The sequence below is a fragment of the Oncorhynchus gorbuscha genome, unplaced genomic scaffold, assembly GCF_021184085.1.
Source record: "Oncorhynchus gorbuscha isolate QuinsamMale2020 ecotype Even-year unplaced genomic scaffold, OgorEven_v1.0 Un_scaffold_2397, whole genome shotgun sequence".
Classification (NCBI taxonomy): domain Eukaryota; kingdom Metazoa; phylum Chordata; class Actinopteri; order Salmoniformes; family Salmonidae; genus Oncorhynchus; species Oncorhynchus gorbuscha.
Window position 1 is genome coordinate 12,547 of NW_025746922.1, and position 21,194 is coordinate 33,740.

Consider the following 21,194-nt stretch of genomic DNA (forward strand, 5'->3'; position numbering starts at 1 on the left):
GGCTGGGCGGAGGACGGTGTTATCCCTCCCATCTCCAGTGATCTAGGACTGCGTACGTTCGTCTGCCTGGCTGGGCGGAGGACGGTGTTATCCCTCCCATCTCCAGTGATCTAGGACTGCGTACGTTCGTCTGCCTGGCTGGGCGGAGGACGGTGTTATCCCTCCCATCTCCAGTGATCTAGGACTGCGTACGTTCGTCTGCCTGGCTGGGCGGAGGACAGGGTGTTATCCCTCCCATCTTCAGTGATCGCGCCCTCCTCCTCTAGGCCCGGCTTTTTCGTTTCACAGAAATAAGATAGCTACTAGCTTCCCTTAAAGACAAGACGTAAATCAGTAATATCTCATGTTATCAACTTCATGTGATGTCAACAACACAACCATTTCTGTCAAGACTTATAATTTAAAATGCCGTGATATATTAATATATATACACACACCAGTCTGCGTCTGATTGAGTCAACACATTTTTATTACTTCACACAAATAAAAACAAATAGAATTGTGTTAGAGGGGGGCGTATTCTCTTTCCTGCCACGCCCCTCCATCCTTACCAACACTCAGTTCATTTCCCTTTCCCGGCCCTCCATCCTTACCAACACTCAGTTCATTTCCCTTTCCCGGCCCTCCATCCTTACCAACACTCAGTTCATTTCCCTTTCCCGCCCTCCATCCTTACCAACACTCAGTTCATTTCCCTTTCCCGGCCCTCCATCCTTACCAACACTCAGTTCATTTTCCCTTTCCCGGCCCTCCAACCTTACCAACACTCAGTTCATTTCCCTTTCCCGGCCCTCCAACCTTACCAACACTCAGTTCATTTCCCTTTGGAATGCTGAGCGGGTTATTCAATAGGGATTTCTGTTTTGACTCTGACACTAGAAACAAAAACAAAAATGGAGAAAAATCACATTTCTCACCAGGTGATGTATTGACTAATAGCAGTTATAATTGAATTCATTTGAAAGACTAATTAAATTTGTACATATTTTAGATTTAAGAGATGCATCTCAGAACAACAAACTCCTTTTATTCGTAACAGAATTAAACCGCATTCTTACTTTCTTTACAAAATATGCAGTATGTACAAGGACATTTACAAGCAACTATTAAAATAACAAAAATGATAACTGAAATAATAGCTATTCAGAGCAAAATGCCTGTTAAAAAGCAGATTAAAAACCTTAACTCCAACTATGAAATGTGATTTCAGATGTGAGACAGAAGTCGTTCTTTAAGCAGAACCTGCAGGTGGATGAGATCATTATTGCTGTTTGAAATGTCTTAGCGGTAGAATCTAAAGCATTTGAAAACCAAAAGCTTTCATTTAACCTGAGGAACAAAAACAACTAGAATTTGGGATGCAAGAAATTGATTTAGCTAATAAAAAACATGATTATGAGTGTCTTTCTTGTCAAAAGATAATATTTTGAGTGTAAATTAACAAAGCTCTCTTGTCCTGTACTGGGTTTAAACAACGGAACCATGTTCATGCAGGTCATTTTGAGAGACAGGGAGAAAGCTGAATGCCTGACAGAGACAGGGAGAGAGATGAATGACTGACAGAGACAGGGAGAGACAGGGAGAGAGCTGAATGCCTGGCAGAGACAGGGAGAGACAGAGAGAGAGCTGAATGACTGGCAGAGACAGGGAGAGACAGAGAGAGAGCTGAATGACTGACAGAGACAGGGAGAGAGCTGAATGACTGACAGAGACAGGGAGAGACAGGGAGAGAGCTGAATGACTGGCAGAGACAGGGAGAGACAGGGAGAGAGCTGAATGCCTGGCAGAGACAGGGAGAGAGTGAATCCCTGGCAGAGACAGGGAGAGAGCTGAATGACTGGCAGAGACAGGGAGAGAGTGAATCCCTGGCAGAGACAGGGAGAGAGCTGAATGCCTGGCAGAGACAGGGAGAGAGCTGAATGACTGGCAGAGACAGGGAGAGACAGGGAGAGAGCTGAATGACTGACAGAGACAGGGAGAGACAGGGAGAGAGCTGAATGACTGGCAGAGACAGGGAGAGACAGAGAGAGAGCTGAATGACTGGCAGAGACAGGGAGAGACAGGGAGAGAGCTGAATGACTGACAGAGACAGGGAGAGAGCTGAATGACTGGCAGAGACAGGGAGAGACAGGGAGAGAGCTGAATGACTGGCAGAGACAGGGAGAGACAGGGAGAGAGCTGAATGACTGACAGAGACAGGGAGAGAGCTGAATGACTGACAGAGACAGGGAGAGACAGGGAGAGAGCTGAATGACTGACAGAGACAGGGAGAGACAGGGAGAGAGCTGAATGGGAGAGACAGGGAGAGAGCTGAATGACTGGCAGAGACAGGGAGAGACAGGGAGAGAGCTGAATGACTGACAGAGACAGGGAGAGAGCTGAATGACTGGCAGAGACAGGGAGAGACAGGGAGAGAGCTGAATGACTGACAGAGACAGGGAGAGACAGGGAGAGAGCTGAATGACAGGGAGAGACAGGGAGAGAGCTGAATGACTGACAGAGACAGGGAGAGACAGGGAGAGAGCTGAATGACTGGCAGAGACAGGGAGAGAGTGAATCCCTGGCAGAGACAGGGAGAGAGCTGAATGCCTGGCAGAGACAGGGAGAGAGCTGAATGACTGGCAGAGACAGGGAGAGACAGAGAGAGAGCTGAATGACTGACAGAGACAGGGAGAGACAGGGAGAGAGCTGAATGACAGGGAGAGACAGGGAGAGACAGGGAGAGCTGAATGACTGACAGAGACAGGGAGAGACAGGGAGAGAGCTGAATGACTGCCAGAGACAGGGAGAGAGTGAATCCCTGCCAGAGACAGGGAGAGAGTGAATCCCTGCCAGAGACAGGGAGAGAGTGAATCCCTGCCAGAGACAGGGAGAGAGTGAATCCCTGCCAGAGACAGGGAGAGAGTGAATCCCTGCCAGAGACAGGGAGAGAGTGAATCCCTGCCAGAGACAGGGAGAGAGTGAATCCCTGCCAGAGACAGGAAGAGACAGGGAGAGAGTGAATCCCTGCCAGAGACAGGGAGAGAGTGAATCCCTGCCAGAGACAGGCAGAGAGTGAATCCCTGCCAGAGACAGGGAGAGAGTGAATCCCTGCCAGAGACAGGGAGAGAGTGAATCCCTGCCAGAGACAGGGAGAGAGTGAATCCCTGCCAGAGACAGGAAGAGAGTGAATCCCTGCCAGAGACAGGAAGAGACAGGGAGAGAGTGAATCCCTGCCAGAGACAGGGAGAGAGTGAATCCCTGCCAGAGACAGGGAGAGAGTGAATCCCTGCCAGAGACAGGGAGAGAGTGAATCCCTGCCAGAGACAGGGAGAGAGTGAATCCCTGCCAGAGACAGGGAGAGTGAGGCAGAGACAGGGAGAGAGCTGAATGACTGACAGAGACAGGGAGAGAGTGAATCCCTGCCATTGACCAGAGCCCTGTGGAAATAGGAGGACATTTGTGACCCAACCAGCGTGATTCTCTGTAGTGTTAAATATTCTCCAATATATTTACAGTAGAAACTAACTCCACCCAGTACTGCATTATGGAGCGATGTAGAGATCTTCCAGGACGTGTCCCAAATCACACCCTATTCCCTATATAGGGCACTACTTTAGAACAGGGCCCTATTCCCTATATAGTGCACTACTTTAGAACAGGGCCCTATTCCCTATATAGTGCACTACTTTAGAACAGGGCCCTATTCCCTATATAGGGCACTACTTTAGACCAGGGCCCTATTCCCTATATAGTGCACTACTTTAGACCAGGGCCCTATTCCCTATATAGTGCACTACTTTAGAGCAGGGCGGATAGGGCTCGGGGGATTGGAGCCTATACTTCATGGCTCAATCCCCTATCTGGGCCACTTCACCCAGTGAACATCAGTTTCCTGTCCAGTCTTCATCTGAGATGCCATCTTTACATTCCTTACATCACTGTGGTGACACAAATCACTGCACTCTCACTATATACAAAACATAGTATTCTGAGGCTTTCAAAAATACATTTCAAACATTTCACTCTTTTTCTCAGTCCTGACAGAGAAACTGTTTTAGCTTGATGTCTCGTGTGTGTGTCTGTGTGTGTGTCTTCTCTTTATTTACACTATGCATGGAATCTGGTGAAACTGAAAGGTGATGGCTGGTTGGTCTGTGTGTGTGTCTCTGTCTGTGTGTCCATCTGTGTGTGTGTCTCTGTCTGTCTGTGTGTCCATCTGTGTGTGTGTGTCTCTGTCTGTCTGTGTGTCCATCTGTGTGTGTGTTCTAGGAGTGTTGAGACATCCCATAGACCAGGCTCCTCAGCTGTTTCACCACCGTCTCAATCAGCTTCTGTTTGTCTCGGTCATTCTTCCTGAACTGAGAAAATATGTTGTTCTTCTTACTGGTGTCCTTCATTCTGGAGGAGAGAGAGAGAGAGAGAGAGATGGAGGGGGGAAGAGGGGACGAGAGGGAAGAGTGGTAGGGAGGGGGGAAGAGGGGGGAAGAGAGGGGAAGGGAGGGAGGGGAGAAAAGAGGGGAAGAGAGGGAGGGAGGGGGAAGAGAGGAAGGGAGGGAGGGAGGGGAAGAGAGGGGAAGGGAGAGAGGAAGAGGGAGGGGGAAGAGAGAGGAAGAGAGGGGAAGAGAGAGAGGGAGGGGGAAGAGAGGGGAAGAGAGAGAGGGAGGGGGAAGAGAGGGGAAGAGAGAGGAAGAGAGAGGAAGAGGGAGGGGGAAGAGAGAGGAAGAGAGGGGAAGAGGGAGGGGGGGAGGGAGGGAGGGAGGGAGGGAGGGAGGGAGGGGGGGGAACATCAGGAGAAACATCAAACCACAGACTGTTGGATGGAGGAGCTGCAGGGTTTTGTCTTATTGCCCACTTAAAGAATAGAGACTTATTTGATTTGATAAATGACCCTGAACCCATACGGTGTAAATGACCCTTAACCCATACGGTGTTAATGACCCTAACCCATACGGTGTTAATGACCCTAACCCATACGGTGTTAATGACCCTAACCCATACGGTGTTAATGACCCTAACCCATACGGTGTAAATGACCCTAACCCATACGGTGTAAATGACCCTAACCCATACGGTGTAAATGACCCTAACCCATACGGTGTAAATGACCCTAACCCATACGGTGTAAATGACCCTAACCCATACGGTGTTAATGACCCTAACCCATACGGTGTTAATGACCCTAACCCATACGGTGTTAATGACCCTAACCCATACGTGTTAATGACCCTAACCCATACGGTGTTAATGACCCTAACCCATACGGTGTTAATGACCCTAACCCACGGTGTTAATGACCCTAACCCATACGGTGTTAATGACCCTAACCCATACGGTGTTAATGACCCTAACCCATACGGTGTAAATGACCCTAACCCATACGGTGTTAATGACCCTAACCCATACGGTGTTAATGACCCTAACCCATACGGTGTAAATGACCCTTAACCCACTCGGTGTAAATGACCCTAACCCATACGGTGTAAATGACCCTAACCCATACGGTGTTAATGACCCTAACCCATACGGTGTTAATGACCCTAACCCATACGGTGTAAATGACCCTAACCCATACGGTGTTAATGACCCTAACCCATACGGTGTTAATGACCCTAACCCATACGGTGTTAATGACCCTAACCCATACGGTGTTAATGACCCTAACCCATACGGTGTTAATGACCCTAACCCATACGGTGTTAATGACCCTAACCCATACGGTGTTAATGACCCTAACCCATACGGTGTTAATGACCCTAACCCATACGGTGTAAATGACCCTTAACCCACTCGGTGTAAATGACCCTAACCCATACGGTGTAAATGACCCTAACCCATACGGTGTTAATGACCCTAACCCATACGGTGTTAATGACCCTAACCCATACGGTGTTAATGACCCTAACCCATACGGTGTTAATGACCCTAACCCATACGGTGTTAATGACCCTAACCCATACGGTGTTAATGACCCTAACCCATACGGTGTTAATGACCCTAACCCATACGGTGTAAATGACCCTAACCCATACGGTGTTAATGACCCTAACCCATACGGTGTTAATGACCCTAACCCATACGGTGTTAATGACCCTAACCCATGGTGTTAATGACCCTAACCCATACGGTGTTAATGACCCTAACCCATACGGTGTTAATGACCCTAACCCATACGGTGTTAATGACCCTAACCCATACGGTGTTAATGACCCTAACCCATACGGTGTAAATGACCCTAACCCATACGGTGTTAATGACCCTAACCCATACGGTGTTAATGACCCTAACCCATACGGTGTTAATGACCCTAACCCATACGGTGTTAATGACCCTTAACCCATACGGTGTTAATGACCCTAACCCATACGGTGTTAATGACCCTAACCCACACGGTGTTAATGACCCTAACCCATACGGTGTTAATGACCCTAACCCATACGGTGTTAATGACCCTAACCCATACGGTGTAAATGACCCTAACCCATACGGTGTTAATGACCCTAACCCATACGGTGTAAATGACCCTAACCCATACGGTGTTAATGACCCTAACCCATACGGTGTTAATGACCCTAACCCATACGGTGTTAATGACCCTAACCCATACGGTGTTAATGACCCTAACCCATACGGTGTTAATGACCCTAACCCATACGGTGTTAATGACCCTAACCCATACGGTGTTAATGACCCTAACCCATACGGTGTTAATGACCCTAACCCATACGGTGTTAATGACCCTAACCCATACGGTGTTAATGACCCTAACCCATACGGTGTAATGACCCTAACCCATACGGTGTTAATGACCCTAACCCATACGGTGTTAATGACCCTAACCCATACGGTGTTAATGACCCTTAACCCATACGGTGTTAATGACCCTAACCCATACGGTGTTAATGACCCTAACCCATACGGTGTTAATGACCCTAACCCATACGGTGTTAATGACCCTAACCCATACGGTGTTAATGACCCTAACCCATACGGTGTTAATGACCCTAACCCATACGGTGTAAATGACCCTAACCCACACGGTGTTAATGACCCTAACCCATACGGTGTTAATGACCCTAACCCATACGGTGTAAATGACCCTAACCCATACGGTGTTAATGACCCTAACCCATACGGTGTTAATGACCCTAACCCATACGGTGTTAATGACCCTAACCCATACGGTGTTAATGACCCTAACCCATACGGTGTTAATGACCCTAACCCATACGGTGTTAATGACCCTAACCCATACGGTGTTAATGACCCTAACCCATACGGTGTTAATGACCCTAACCCATACGGTGTTAATGACCCTAACCCATACGGTGTTAATGACCCTAACCCATACGGTGTTAATGACCCTAACCCATACGGTGTAAATGACCCTTAACCCATACGGTGTTAATGACCCTAACCCATACGGTGTAAATGACCCTAACCCATACGGTGTTAATGACCCTAACCCATACGGTGTTAATGACCCTAACCCATACGGTGTTAATGACCCTAACCCATACGGTGTTAATGACCCTAACCCATACGGTGTTAATGACCCTAACCCATACGGTGTTAATGACCCTAACCCATACGGTATTAATGACCCTTAACCCATACGGTGTTAATGACCCTAACCCATACGGTGTTAATGACCCTTGACCCATACGGTGTTAATGACCCTAACCCATACGGTGTTAATGACCCTAACCCATACGGTGTTAATGACCCTAACCCATACGGTGTTAATGACCCTAACCCATACGGTGTTAATGACCCTAACCCATACGGTGTTAATGACCCTAACCCATACGGTGTTAATGACCCTAACCCATACGGTGTTAATGACCCTAACCCATACGGTGTTAATGACCCTAACCCATACGGTCAAAATGACCCTAACCCATACGGTGTTAATGACCCTGTAGACTCTGCATGGTGAGGATCAAAGATCAAAGACAAGAGAAAAAGAAAGTGAATATGGTAGATAGCAGATACAGACTAAGAGGTCTAGTAGTGAATATGTAGATAACAGATACAGACTAAGAGGTCTAGTAGTGAATATTAGATAGACCCTACAGACTAAGAGGTCTAGTAGTGAATAAGATATGTAGATTACAGAACAGACTAACCTAGTAGGTGTTAAATAACCCATAAAAACTACAAACTGACTACACATTGAGTAGAGACAGTAGAACTACAAACTGACTACACATTGAACATAGAACAACAAACTGACCACATTGAGACAGTAGAACTACCCTGACTACACTGAATGACTACACATTGAGAACAAATAAGGTGTACACATGACAGTAGAACTACACACTGACCACATTGAGACAGTAGAACTACAAACTGACTACACATTGAGACAGTAGAACTACACCCATACACATTGAGACAGTAGAACTACAAACTGACTACACATTGAGACAGTAAACTACAAATGACTACACATTGAGACAGTAGAACTACAAACTGACTACACATTGAGACAGTACTACAAACTGACTACACATTGAGACAGTAGAACTACACACTACTACACATTGAGACAGTAGAACTACAAACTGACTACACATTGAGACAGTAGAACTACAAACGGACTGAATTGAGACAGTAGAACTACCACTGACTACACATTGAGACAGTAGAACTACAAACTGACTACACATTGAGACAGTAGAACTACAAACTGACTACACATTGAGTAGAAACAAACTAAGTCAAATTGACAGTACTACAAACTGACTACACATTGAGACAGTAGAACTACAAACTGACTACATTGACAGTAGAACAAAACTGACTAGACACAGTAGAACTACAAACTGACTACACATTGAGATAGAGACAGTAGAACTACAGTGACTACACATTGAGACAGATAGAACTACACATTAGAGTAGAACTACAGACTGACTACACATTGAGACAGTAGAACTACAAACTGACTACACATTGAGAGAATAACAGTAGAACTACAAACTGACTACACATTGAGTAGAGACAGTAGAACTACAAACTGACTACACATTGAGACAGTAGAACTACAAACTGACTACACATTGAGACAGTAGAACTACAAACTGACTACACATTGAGACAGTAGAACTACACACTGACTACACATTGAGACAGTAGAACTACAAACTGACTACACATTGAGACAGTAGAACTACACACTGACTACACATTGAGACAGTAGAACTACAAACTGACTACACATTGAGACAGTAGAACTACACACTGACTACACATTGAGACAGTAGAACTACAAACTGACTACACATTGAGACAGTAGAACTACAAACTGACTACACATTGAGACAGTAGAACTACACACTGACTACACATTGAGACAGTAGAACTACAAACTGACTACACATTGAGACAGTAGAACTACAAACTGACTACACATTGAGACAGTAGAACTACACACTGACTACACATTGAGACAGTAGAACTACACACTGACTACACATTGAGACAGTAGAACTACACACTGACTACACATTGAGACAGTAGAACTACACACTGACTACACATTGAGACAGTAGAACTACACACTGACTACACATTGAGACAGTAGAACTACACACTGACTACACATTGAGACAGTAGAACTACAAACTGACTACACATTGAGAGAGACAGTAGAACTACACACTGACTACACATTGAGACAGACAGAACTACACACTGACTACACATTGAGTAGAGACAGTAGAACTACACACTGACTACACATTGAGACAGTAGAACTACACACTGACTACACATTGAGATTTAGAACTACACACTGACTACACATTGACTGTTCCACTGGATGTCATTCCGAGACACCTGAATGCACCACTTTGAAGTACCTAGGATCTGGATAAGTAGAACTCAAACTGACTTTAAATTTAGATGCACTATTGTAAAGTGAACTACAAACTGAATACACCAATTGAGAAGTCAGTAGAACTACAAACTGACTACACATTGAGTAAAGTAGAACTACAAACTGACTACACATTGAGACAGTAGAACTACACACTGACTACACATTGAGTAGAGACAGTAGAACTACACACTGACTACACATTGAGACAGTAGAACTACAAACTGACTACACATTGAGACAGTAGAACTACAAACTGACTACACATTGAGACAGTAGAACTACACACTGACTACACATTGAGACAGTAGAACTACAAACTGACTACACATTGAGACAGTAGAACTACAAACTGACTACACATTGAGACAGTAGAACTACACACTGACTACACATTGAGACAGTAGAACTACAAACTGACTACACATTGAGACAGTAGAACTACACACTGACTACACATTGAGACAGTAGAACTACAAACTGACTACACATTGAGACAGTAGAACTACACACTGACTACACATTGAGACAGTAGAACTACAAACTGACTGAACACAAGACAGAGACAGGATAAGAACTACACACTGACTCACTTTGAAGAACTACACACTGACTACACACTGAGACAGTAGAACTACAAACTGACTACACATTGAGACAGTAGAACTACACACTAACTACACATTGAGACAGTAGAACTACACACTGACTACACATTGAGACAGTAGAACTACAAAATGACTACACATTGAGACAGTAGAACTACACACTGACTACATTGAGTAGAGACAGTAGAACTACAAACTGACTACACATTGAGACAGTAGAACTACAAACTGACTACACATTGAGACAGTAGAATTACAAACTGACTACACATTGAGACAGTAGAACTACACACTGACTACACATTGAGACAGTAGAACTACACACTGACTACACACTGAGACAGTAGAACTACAAACTGACTACACATTGAGACAGTAGAACTACACACTGACTACACATTGAGACAGTAGAACTACACACTGACTACACATTGAGACAGTAGAACTACAAACTGACTACACATTGAGACAGTAGAACTACACACTGACTACATTGAGAGAGACAGTAGAACTACAAACTGACTACACACTTGAGACAGTAGAACTACAAACTGACTACACATTGAGTAGAGACAGTAGAACTACACACTGACTACACATTGAGACAGTAGAACTACAAACTGACTACACATTGAGACAGTAGAACTACACACTGACTACACATTGAGACAGTAGAACTACAAACTGACCACATTGAGACAGTAGAACTACAAACTGACTACACATTGAGACAGTAGAACTACACACTGACTACATTGAGTAGAGACAGTAGAACTACAAACTGACTACACATTGAGACAGTAGAACTACACACTGACTACACATTGAGTAGAGACAGTAGAACTACAAACTGACTACACATTGAGTAGAGACAGTAGAACTACACACTGACTACACATTGAGACAGTAGAACTACAAACTGACTACACATTGAGACAGTAGAACTACACACTGACTACACATTGAGTAGAGACAGTAGAACTACACACTGACTACACACTGAGACAGTAGAACTACAAACTGACTACACATTGAGACAGTAGAACTACACACTGACTACACATTGAGACAGTAGAACTACACACTGACTACACATTGAGACAGTAGAACTACAAACTGACTACACATTGAGACAGTAGAACTACACACTGACTACATTGAGTAGAGACAGTAGAACTACAAACTGACTACACATTGAGACAGTAGAACTACACACTGACTACACATTGAGTAGAGACAGTAGAACTACAAACTGACTACACATTGAGTAGAGACAGTAGAACTACACACTGACTACACACTGAGACAGTAGAACTACAAACTGACTACACATTGAGACAGTAGAACTACAAACTGACTACACATTGAGACAGTAGAACTACACACTGACTACACATTGAGACAGTAGAACTACAAACTGACTACACATTGAGACAGTAGAACTACACACTGACTACATTGAGTAGAGACAGTAGAACTACAAACTGACTACACATTGAGACAGTAGAACTACAAACTGACTACACATTGAGTAGAGACAGTAGAACTACAAAATGACCACATTGAGTAGAGACAGTAGAACTACAAACTGACCACATTGAGACAGTAGAACTACAAACTGACCACATTGAGTAGAGACAGTAGAACTACAAACTGACTAAACATTGAGTAGAGACAGTAGAACTACAAACTGACCACATTGAGTAGAGACAGTAGAACTACAAACTGACCACATTGAGACAGTAGAACTACAAACTGACCACATTGAGTAGAGACAGTAGAACTACAAACTGACCACATTGAGACAGTAGAACTACAAACTGACCACATTGAGTAGAGACAGTAGAATCGGCAGTACTCACTTTTCCAAAAGTGCTAGTGCAGTGGAGGGGTTGACCCGAAGGTACTTGGAGGTGGGCTGTCCGTAGTCAGCCAGGTACGTAGACCAGTCCCACACCATGAACAGGTCCAGCAGCTGAATCAACACACAGAGAGGACAATATTCTGGGAGTTAGTGAGGGACAAGACAGCAGTATATCACCCTGCATACCACTGCTGGCGGTCCTCTGAAGCTAAGCAGGGTCGGTCCTGGTCGGTCCCTGGATGGGAGACCAGATGCTGCTGGAAGTGGTGTTGGAGGGACAGTAGGAGGGACTCTGGTCTCTGAAGCTAAGCAGGGTCGGTCCTGGTCGGTCCCTGGACGGGAGACCAGATGCTGCTGGAAGTGATGTTGGGGGGACAGTAGGAGGGACTCTGGCCTCTGAAGCTAAGCAGGGTCGGTCCTGGTCGGTCCCTGAATGGGAGACCAGATGGTGTTGGAGGGCCATGAGGAGGGACTCTTTCCTCTGGTCTAAATAAATATCAGGGGCAGAACGACAGATTTTTACCTTGTCAGCTTGGGGATATGATCTTGCAACCTGGGGGACTAAGGGAGTGTGTTCTCAATCAACAGACCTCAGGGATTAAGGGAGTGTGTTCTCAGTCAACAGACCTCGGGGATTAAGGGAGTGTGTTCTCAGTCAACAGACCTGGGGGACTAAGGGCTAGAGGGAGTGTGTTCTCAGTCAACAGACCTGGGGCATTAAGGGCTAGAGGGAGTGTGTTCTCAGTCAACAGACCTGGGGCATTAAGGGCTAGAGGGAGTGTGTTCTCAGTCAACAGACCTGGGGCATTAAGGGCTAGAGGGGGAGTGTGTTCTCAGTCAACAGACCTGGGGGACTAAGGGCTAGAGGGAGTGTGTTCTCAGTCAACAGACCTGGGGCATTAAGGGCTAGAGGGAGTGTGTTCTCAGTCAACAGACCTGGGGCATTAAGGGCTAGAGGGTGTGTTCTCAGTCAACAGACCTGGGGGACTTCTCAGTCAACAGACCTGGGGCATTAAGGGCTAGAGGGAGTGTGTTCTCAGTCAACAGACCTGGGGCATTAAGGGCTAGAGGGAGTGTGTTCTCAGTCAACAGACCTGGGGCATTAAGGGCTAGAGGGAGTGTTTGTTTAAGGGCTCAGTCAACAGACCTGGGGCATTAAGGGCTAGAGTGTGTTCTCAGTGTGTTCTCAGTCAACAGACCTGGGGCATTAAGGGCTAGAGGGAGTGTGTTCTCAGTCAACAGACCCCCAGTTTGTAGTTAAGGGCTAGAGGGAGTGTGTTCTCAGTCAACAGACCCCCAGTTTGTAGTTAAGGGCTAGAGGGAGTGTGTTCTCAGTCAACAGACCCCCAGTTTGTAGTTAAGGGCTAGAGGGAGTGTGTTCTCAGTCAACAGACCCCAGTTTGTAGTTAAGGGCTAGAGGGAGTGTGTGATGGCTGCTGCTGCGTTGAATCACTTTTAGGAGCCGCAGCACTTCACAACGTGAGTAGCAGGAGAAAGTAAACGTTACCTAACAGAGGAGATTAGGGTTGGGGTTACCCCAGTAACACTAGCCCTGTCAGGCAGTACCGTATAAAGTGACTTCATGGCTTCTGCACCACCCAGTACCTCTCATTCACAGGAAGAGGAGCTGGGAGACAGACTGATGCTGTGAAGACCGAAAGCCCCTCTCCGTGTATGCTGATGGCAGGGGACTGGGAAGCTGCTGGGTGGTCTTTATGAAGGGGTCTATAGAGCCAGAGGCTTACCACTACCATTCACACCTACTAGGAGGGTCTGATTGGAGGGTTCTGGGTAGGGAGGTGCTATTCAGAGATATGGACCACTCCTGTTCTGCTCCATCAGAGTAGAATGGACCACTCCTGTTCTGCTCCATCAGAGTAGAATGGACCCCTCCTGTTCCCATCAGAGTAGAATGGACCACTCCTGTTCCCATCAGAGTAGAATGGACCCCTCCTGTTCCCATCAGAGTAGAATGGACCCCTCCTGTTCCCATCAGAGTAGAATGGACCCCTCCTGTTCTGCTCCATCAGAGTAGAATGGACCACTCCTGTTCTGCTCTATCAGAGTAGAATGGACCACTCCTGTTCTGCTCCATCAGAGTAGAATGGACCCCTCCTGTTCCCATCAGAGTAGAATGGACCCCTCCTGTTCTGCTCCATCAGAGTAGAATGGACCCCTCCTGTTCTGTTCATCAGAGTAGAATGGACCCCTCCTGTTCTGCCCATCAGAGTAGAATGGACCACTCCTGTTCCCATCAGAGTAGAATGGACCCCTCCTGTTCTGCTCCATCAGAGTAGAATGGACCACTCCTGTTCTGCTCCATCAGAGTAGAATGGACCCCTCCTGTTCCCATCAGAGTAGAATGGACCCCTCCTGTTCCCATCAGAGTAGAATGGACCCCTCCTGTTCTGCTCCATCAGAGTAGAATGGACCACTCCTGTTCTGCTCCATCAGAGTAGAATGGACCACTCCTGTTCTGTTCCCATCAGAGTAGAATGGACCCTCCTGTTCTGTTCATCAGAGTAGAATGGACCCCTCCTGTTCTGCTCCATCAGAGTAGAATGGACCCCTCCTGTTCTGCCCCATCAGAGTAGAATGGACCCTCCTGTCTGTTCCCATCAGAGTAGAATGGACCACTCCTGTTCTGTTCCATCAGAGTAGAATGGACCACTCCTGTCCTGTTCCCATCAGAGTAGAATGGACCCTCCTGTTCCCATCAGAGTAGAATGGACCCTCCTGTTCTGCTCCATCAGAGTAGAATGGACCACTCCTGTTCTGCCCATCAGAGTAGAATGGACCACTCCTGTTCTGTTCTCATCAGAGTAGAATGGACCCCTCCTGTTCCCATCAGAGTAGAATGGACCACTCCTGTTCTGCTCATCAGAGTAGAATGGACCACTCCTGTTCTGCTCCATCAGAGTAGAATGGACCACTCCTGTTCTGTTCCCATCAGAGTAGAATGGACCACCTCCTGTTCCCATCAGAGTAGAATGGACCACTCCTGTTCTGCCATCAGAGTAGAATGGACCCTCCTGTTCTGCTCCATCAGAGTAGAATGGACCACTCCTGTTCTGCTCCATCAGAGTAGAATGGACCACTCCTGTTCTGCTCTATCAGAGTAGAATGGACCCCTCCTGTTCTGCTCCATCAGAGTAGAATGGACCACTCCTGTTCTGTTCTCATCAGAGTAGAATGGACCACTCCTGTTCCCATCAGAGTAGAATGGACCACTCCTGTTCTGTTCCCATCAGAGTTGGACCCTCCTGTTCCCATCAGAGTAGAATGGACCCTCCTGTTCTGTTCCCATCAGAGTAGAATGGACCCCCCTGTTCCCCATCAGAGTAGAATGGACCCTCCTGTTCTGCTCTATCAGAGTAGAATGGACCACTCCTGTTCTGCTCTATCAGAGTAGAATGGACCCCTCCTGTTCCCATCAGAGTAGAATGGACCACTCCTGTTCTGTTCCCATCAGAGTAGAATGGACCACTCCTGTTCTGCTCCATCAGAGTAGAATGGACCCCTCCTGTTCTGTTCTCATCAGAGTAGAATGGACCCCTCCTGTTCTGCTCCATCAGAGTAGAATGGACCACTCCTGTTCTGCTCCATCAGAGTAGAATGGACCACTCCTGTTCTGCCCATCAGAGTAGAATGGACCACTCCTGTTCTGTTCCCATCAGAGTAGAATGGACCCTCCTGTTCTGTTCCCATCAGAGTAGAATGGACCCCTCCTGTTCCCATCAGAGTAGAATGGACCCCTCCTGTTCCCATCAGAGTAGAATGGACCCCTCCTGTTCCCATCAGAGTAGAATGGACCCCTCCTGTTCTGCTCCATCAGAGTAGAATGGACCACTCCTGTTCCCATCAGAGTAGAATGGACCCCTCCTGTTCCCATCAGAGTAGAATGGACCACTCCTGTTCTGTTCCCATCAGAGTAGAATGGACCACTCCTGTTCTGCTCCATCAGAGTAGAATGGACCACCTCCTGTTCTGCTCCATCAGAGTAGAATGGACCACTCCTGTTCTGTTCCCATCAGAGTAGAATGGACCACTCCTGTTCTGCTCCATCAGAGTAGAATGGACCACTCCTGTTCTGCTCCATCAGAGTAGAATGGACCACTCCTGTTCTGCTCCATCAGAGTAGAATGGACCACTCCTGTTCTGCTCCCATCAGAGTAGAATGGACCACTCCTGTTCTGCTCCATCAGAGTAGAATGGACCACTCCTGTTCTGTTCCATCAGAGTAGAATGGACCACTCCTGTTCCCATCAGAGTAGAATGGACCCTCCTGTTCCCATCAGAGTAGAATGGACTGCTGTTCCATCAGAGTAGAATGGACCACTCCTGTTCTGCTCCATCAGAGTAGAATGGACCCCTCCTGTTCTGCTCCATCAGAGTAGAATGGACCCCTCCTGTTCTGCTCCATCAGAGTAGAATGGACCACTCCTGTTCCCATCAGAGTAGAATGGACCACTCCTGTTCTGCTCCATCAGAGTAGAATGGACCCCTCCTGTTCTGCTCTATCAGAGTAGAATGGACCACTCCTGTTCTGCTCCATCAGAGTAGAATGGACCACTCCTGTTCTGCTCCATCAGAGTAGAATGGACCACTCCTGTTCTGCTCCATCAGAGTAGAATGGACCACTCCTGCTCTCATCAGAGTAGAATGGAAGGATCCCAAACTAATCCCCAGTTCTCTTCTCCCCTCCCTGACCCAATCAGCAGGGTAGAATGGAAGGATCCCAAACTGATCCCCAGTTCTCTTCTCCCCTCCCTGACCCAATCAGCAGGGTAGAATGGAAGGATCCCAAACTGATCCCCAGTTCTCTTCTCCCCTCCCTGACCCAATCAGCAGGGTAGAATGGAAGGATCCCAAACTGATCCCCAGTTCTCTTCTCCCCTCCCTGACCCAATCAGCAGGGTAGAATGGAAGGATCTCAGTTAGCTGCATGTCTGTTTTGGTGTCTTTTCATATGCGAACTGCTTAGGTCTCTCGTGACTGCTGACAAAAAAAGCAAGGCTGCTGTCCTGAAGCCCCAGCATGTCCTCAGGTCTGTACCTGCTGTTCTGAAGCCCCAGCATGTCCTCAGGTCTGTACCTGCTGTCCTCTTCTCCTGAAAGCCCCAGTATGTCATCAGGTCTGTACCTACTGGAAGCCCCAGTATGTCCTCAGGTCTGTACCTGCTGTCCTGAAGCCCCAGTATGTCCTCAGGTCTGTACCTGCTGTCCTGAAGCCCCAGTATGTCCTCAGGTCTGTACCTGCCTGTCCTGAAGCCCAAGTCCTCAGGTCTGTAAGTCCCCCCAGTATGTCCTCAGGTCTGTACCTGTCTGTCCTGAAGCCCCAGTATGTCCTCAGGTCTGTACCTACTGTCCTGAAGCCCCAGTATGTCCTCAGGTCTGTACCTGCTGTTCTGCTGTCCTGAAGCCCCAGTATGTCCTCAGGTCTGTCCTGAAGCCCCAGTATGTCCTCAGGTCTGTACCTGCTGTCTGTACCTGAAGCCCCAGTATGTCCTCAGGTCTGTAAGCTGTCCCCTGAAGCCCCAGTATGTCCTCAGGTCTGTACCTGCTGTGTGCCCTGAAGCCCCAGTATGTCCTCAGGTCTGTACCTGTCCTGAAGCCCCAGTATGTCTCAGGTCTGTACCTGCTGTTCTGCTGTCCTGAAGCCCCAGTATGTCCTCAGGTCTGTACCTGCTGTCCTGAAGCCCCAGTATGTCCTCAGGTCTGTACCTACTGTCCTGAAGCCCCAGTATGTCCTCAGGTCTGTACCTGCTGTTCTGCTGTCCTGAAGCCCCAGTATGTCCTCAGGTCTGTACCTGCTGTTCTGAAGCCCCAGTATGTCCTCAGGTCTGTACCTGCTGTTCTGCTGTCCTGAAGCCCCAGTATGTCCTCAGGTCTGTACCTGCTGTTCTGCTGTCCTGAAGCCCCAGTATGTCCTCAGGTCTGTACCTGCTGTTCTGCTGTCCTGAAGCCCCAGTATGTCCTCAGGTCGGTACCTGCTGTTCTGCTGTCCTGAAGCCCCAGTATGTCCTCAGGTCTGTACCTGCTGTTCTGCTGTCCTGAAGCCCCAGTATGTCCTCAGGTCTGTACCTGCTGTTCTGCTGTCATGAAGCCCCAGTATGTCCTCAGGTCTGTACCTGCTGTTCTGCTGTCCTGTATGTCCTCAGGTCTGTACCTGCTGTTCTGCTGTCCTGAAGCCCCAGTATATCAGGTCGGTACCTGCTGAGGCTGTCTGGAGTTATGTTAGTGTATGACTGTCTGGAGAGTGTTCTCTGCTCTGACTCTCAGCCAGCCACGAGTTATTCAACCTGGTACTAATCCCCTGGAAACACTTTCCCCACAGGGAGCACAGCTGAGGAAAACCTGGTACCAATCCCCTGGAAACACTTCCCCCACAGGGAGCACAGCTGAGAAAAACCTGGTACTAATCGCCTGGAAACACTTTCCCCACAGGGAGCACAGCTGAGGAAAACCTGGTACTAATCCCCTGGAAACACTTTCCCCACAGGGAGCACAGCTGAGGAAAACCTGGTACTAATCCCCTGGAAACACTTTCCCCCACAGGGAGCACAGCTGAGGAAAACCTGGTACTAATCCCCTGGAAACACTTTCCCCCACAGGGAGCACAGCTGAGGAAAACCTGGTACTAATCCCCTGGAAACACTTTCCCCACAGGGAGCACAGTTGAGGAAAACCTGGTACTAATCCCTGAAACACTTTCTCCCACAGGGAGCACAGCTGAGGAAAACCTGGTACTAATCCCCTGGAAACACTTTCCCTCACAGGGAGCACAGCTGAGGAAAACCTGGTACTAATCCCCTGGAAACACTTTCCCCCACAGGGAGCACAGCTGAGGAAAACCTGGTACTAATCCCCTGGAAACACTTTCCCTCACAGGGAGCACAGCTGAGGAAAACCTGGTACTAATCCCCTGGAAACACTTTCCCTCACAGGGAGCACAGCTGAGGAAAACCTGGTACTAATCCCCTGGAAACACTTTCCCTCACAGGGAGCACAGCTGAGGAAAACCTGGTACTAATCCCCCGGAGAGAGAGAGAGACATCGAGAAAGAGTGCATGTGGTGTGTGAGAAACAGTGCGTACTCAGTTTGTACATATTTTGAACCATGCAGCAATGTCAAGCGTCAAAGGAATATTGACCAGACATTTCTTGAAATCAATGGAGGACATCATTTGAGCTGACGGGAGAGAAAATACAGTCCGACTCCGGAATGAAATGTTGCCTATTCACATGTCATATGTTGCTTGACTACAATATTTTATCTTGATAGGTTAATAAATACATTATTTGATCAATACACCCGCCTACGTATCGTAAATCACAACCCATTAATAAGTCAATAGTGCTAACTGACTAGCTACTACTGTTAGCTAGTCAGATAGCCACAAAGAATTGTCAGCTAGCTTAGCTAGCTAACCACGAAAAATGTACATCTACCTTGCATAAGGTCATTTTTACATGTTTAACTAGCTTGCTAGCTAGATTATTACGATTCACATATCTAGCTGATAATTTTGAAGTAAAAATAGAGGGAGTGCTGCTTGGCGTGAGGTAATACAGTAGGGGTAGTGTGAGGTAATACAGTAGGGGGGGTGTGAGGTAATACAGTAGGGGAGTGCTGAGGTAATACAGTAGGGGGAGTGCTGCTCAGCGTGAGGTAATACAGTAGGGGAGTGCTGAGGTAATACAGTAGGGGGAGTGCTGCTCAGTGTGAGGTAATACAGTAGGGGGAGTGCTGCTCAGCGTGAGGTAATACAGTAGGGGGAGTGCTGCTCAGCGTGAGGTAATACAGTAGGGGGAGTGCTGCTCAGTGTGAGGTAATACAGTAGGGGAGTGCTGAGGTAATACAGTAGGGGAGTGCTGAGGTAATACAGTAGGGGAGTGTGAGGTAATACAGTAGGGGAGTGTGAGGTAATACAGTAGGGGGAGTGCTGCTCAGCGTGAGGTAATACAGTAGGGGAGTGTGAGGTAATACAGTAGGGGGAGTGTGAGGTAATACAGTAGGGGGAGTGCTGCTCAGTGTGAGGTAATACAGTAGGGGGAGTGCTGAGGTAATACAGTAGGGGGAGTGCTGCTCAGCGTGAGGTAATACAGTAGGGGGAGTGCTGCTCAGCGTGAGGTAATACAGTAGGGGGAGTGCTGCTCAGCGTGAGGTAATACAGTAGGGGGAGTGCTGCTCAGCGTGAGGTAATACAGTAGGGGGAGTGTGAGGTAATACAGTAGGGAGAGTGTGAGGTAATACAGTAGGGGTAGTGTGAGGTAATACAGTAGAGGGAGTGTGAGGTAATACAGTAGGGGGAGTGCTGCTCAGCGTGAGGTAATACAGTAGGGGTAGTGTGAGGTAATACAGTAGGGGAGTTGAGGTAATACAGTATGGGGGTGTGAGGTAATACAGTAGGGGAGTGTGAGGTAATACAGTAGGGGAGTGCTGCTCAGCGTGAGGTAATACAGTAGGGGAGTGTGAGGTAATACAGTAGGGGAGTGTGAGGTAATACAGTAGGGGAGTGTGAGGTAATACAGTAGGGGAGTGTGAGGTAATACAGTAGGGGAGTGTGAGGTAATACAGTAGGGGAGTGTGAGGTAATACAGTAGAGGGAGTGTGAGGTAATACAGTAGAGGGAGTGTGAGGTAATACAGTAGGGGGAGTGCTGCTCAGTGTGAGGTAATACAGTAGGGGAGTGTGAGGTAATACAGTAGAGGGAGTGCTGCTCAGCGTGAGGTAATACAGTAGGGGTAGTGTGAGGTAATACAGTAGGGGAGTGTGAGGTAATACAGTAGGGGAGTGTGAGGTAATACAGTAGGGGAGTGTGAGGTAATACAGTAGGGGGAGTGTGAGGTAATAC

The 21,194-nt window shown here is 47.4% G+C and overlaps 1 protein-coding gene and 1 long non-coding RNA gene across 2 annotated transcripts in view; both read right to left on the reverse strand.

The window, feature by feature from the left end:
• Positions 1–451: 451 nt before the first annotated feature.
• LOC124025739 lies at positions 452–1,627 on the reverse strand. The gene is made up of 2 exons (XR_006837216.1): positions 757–1,627; positions 452–713 (listed from the first exon to the last, which is right to left on the reverse strand). It is a non-coding gene; the product is annotated as an uncharacterized LOC124025739 (long non-coding RNA).
• Positions 1,628–3,354: 1,727 nt separating this feature from the next.
• The window catches only part of LOC124025738 (exocyst complex component 6-like), a 53,529-nt gene continuing 35,689 nt past the window's right edge, over positions 3,355–21,194 (reverse strand). Inside the window, exons 5-6 of the mRNA XM_046339072.1 lie at positions 12,336–12,448; positions 3,355–4,380 (exon numbers count right to left, since the gene is read on the reverse strand). Of these exons, the coding sequence (XP_046195028.1) occupies positions 4,248–4,380; positions 12,336–12,448 (246 nt within the window). The 3' untranslated portion in view covers positions 3,355–4,247. The remainder of the gene's footprint in view (positions 4,381–12,335; positions 12,449–21,194) is intronic.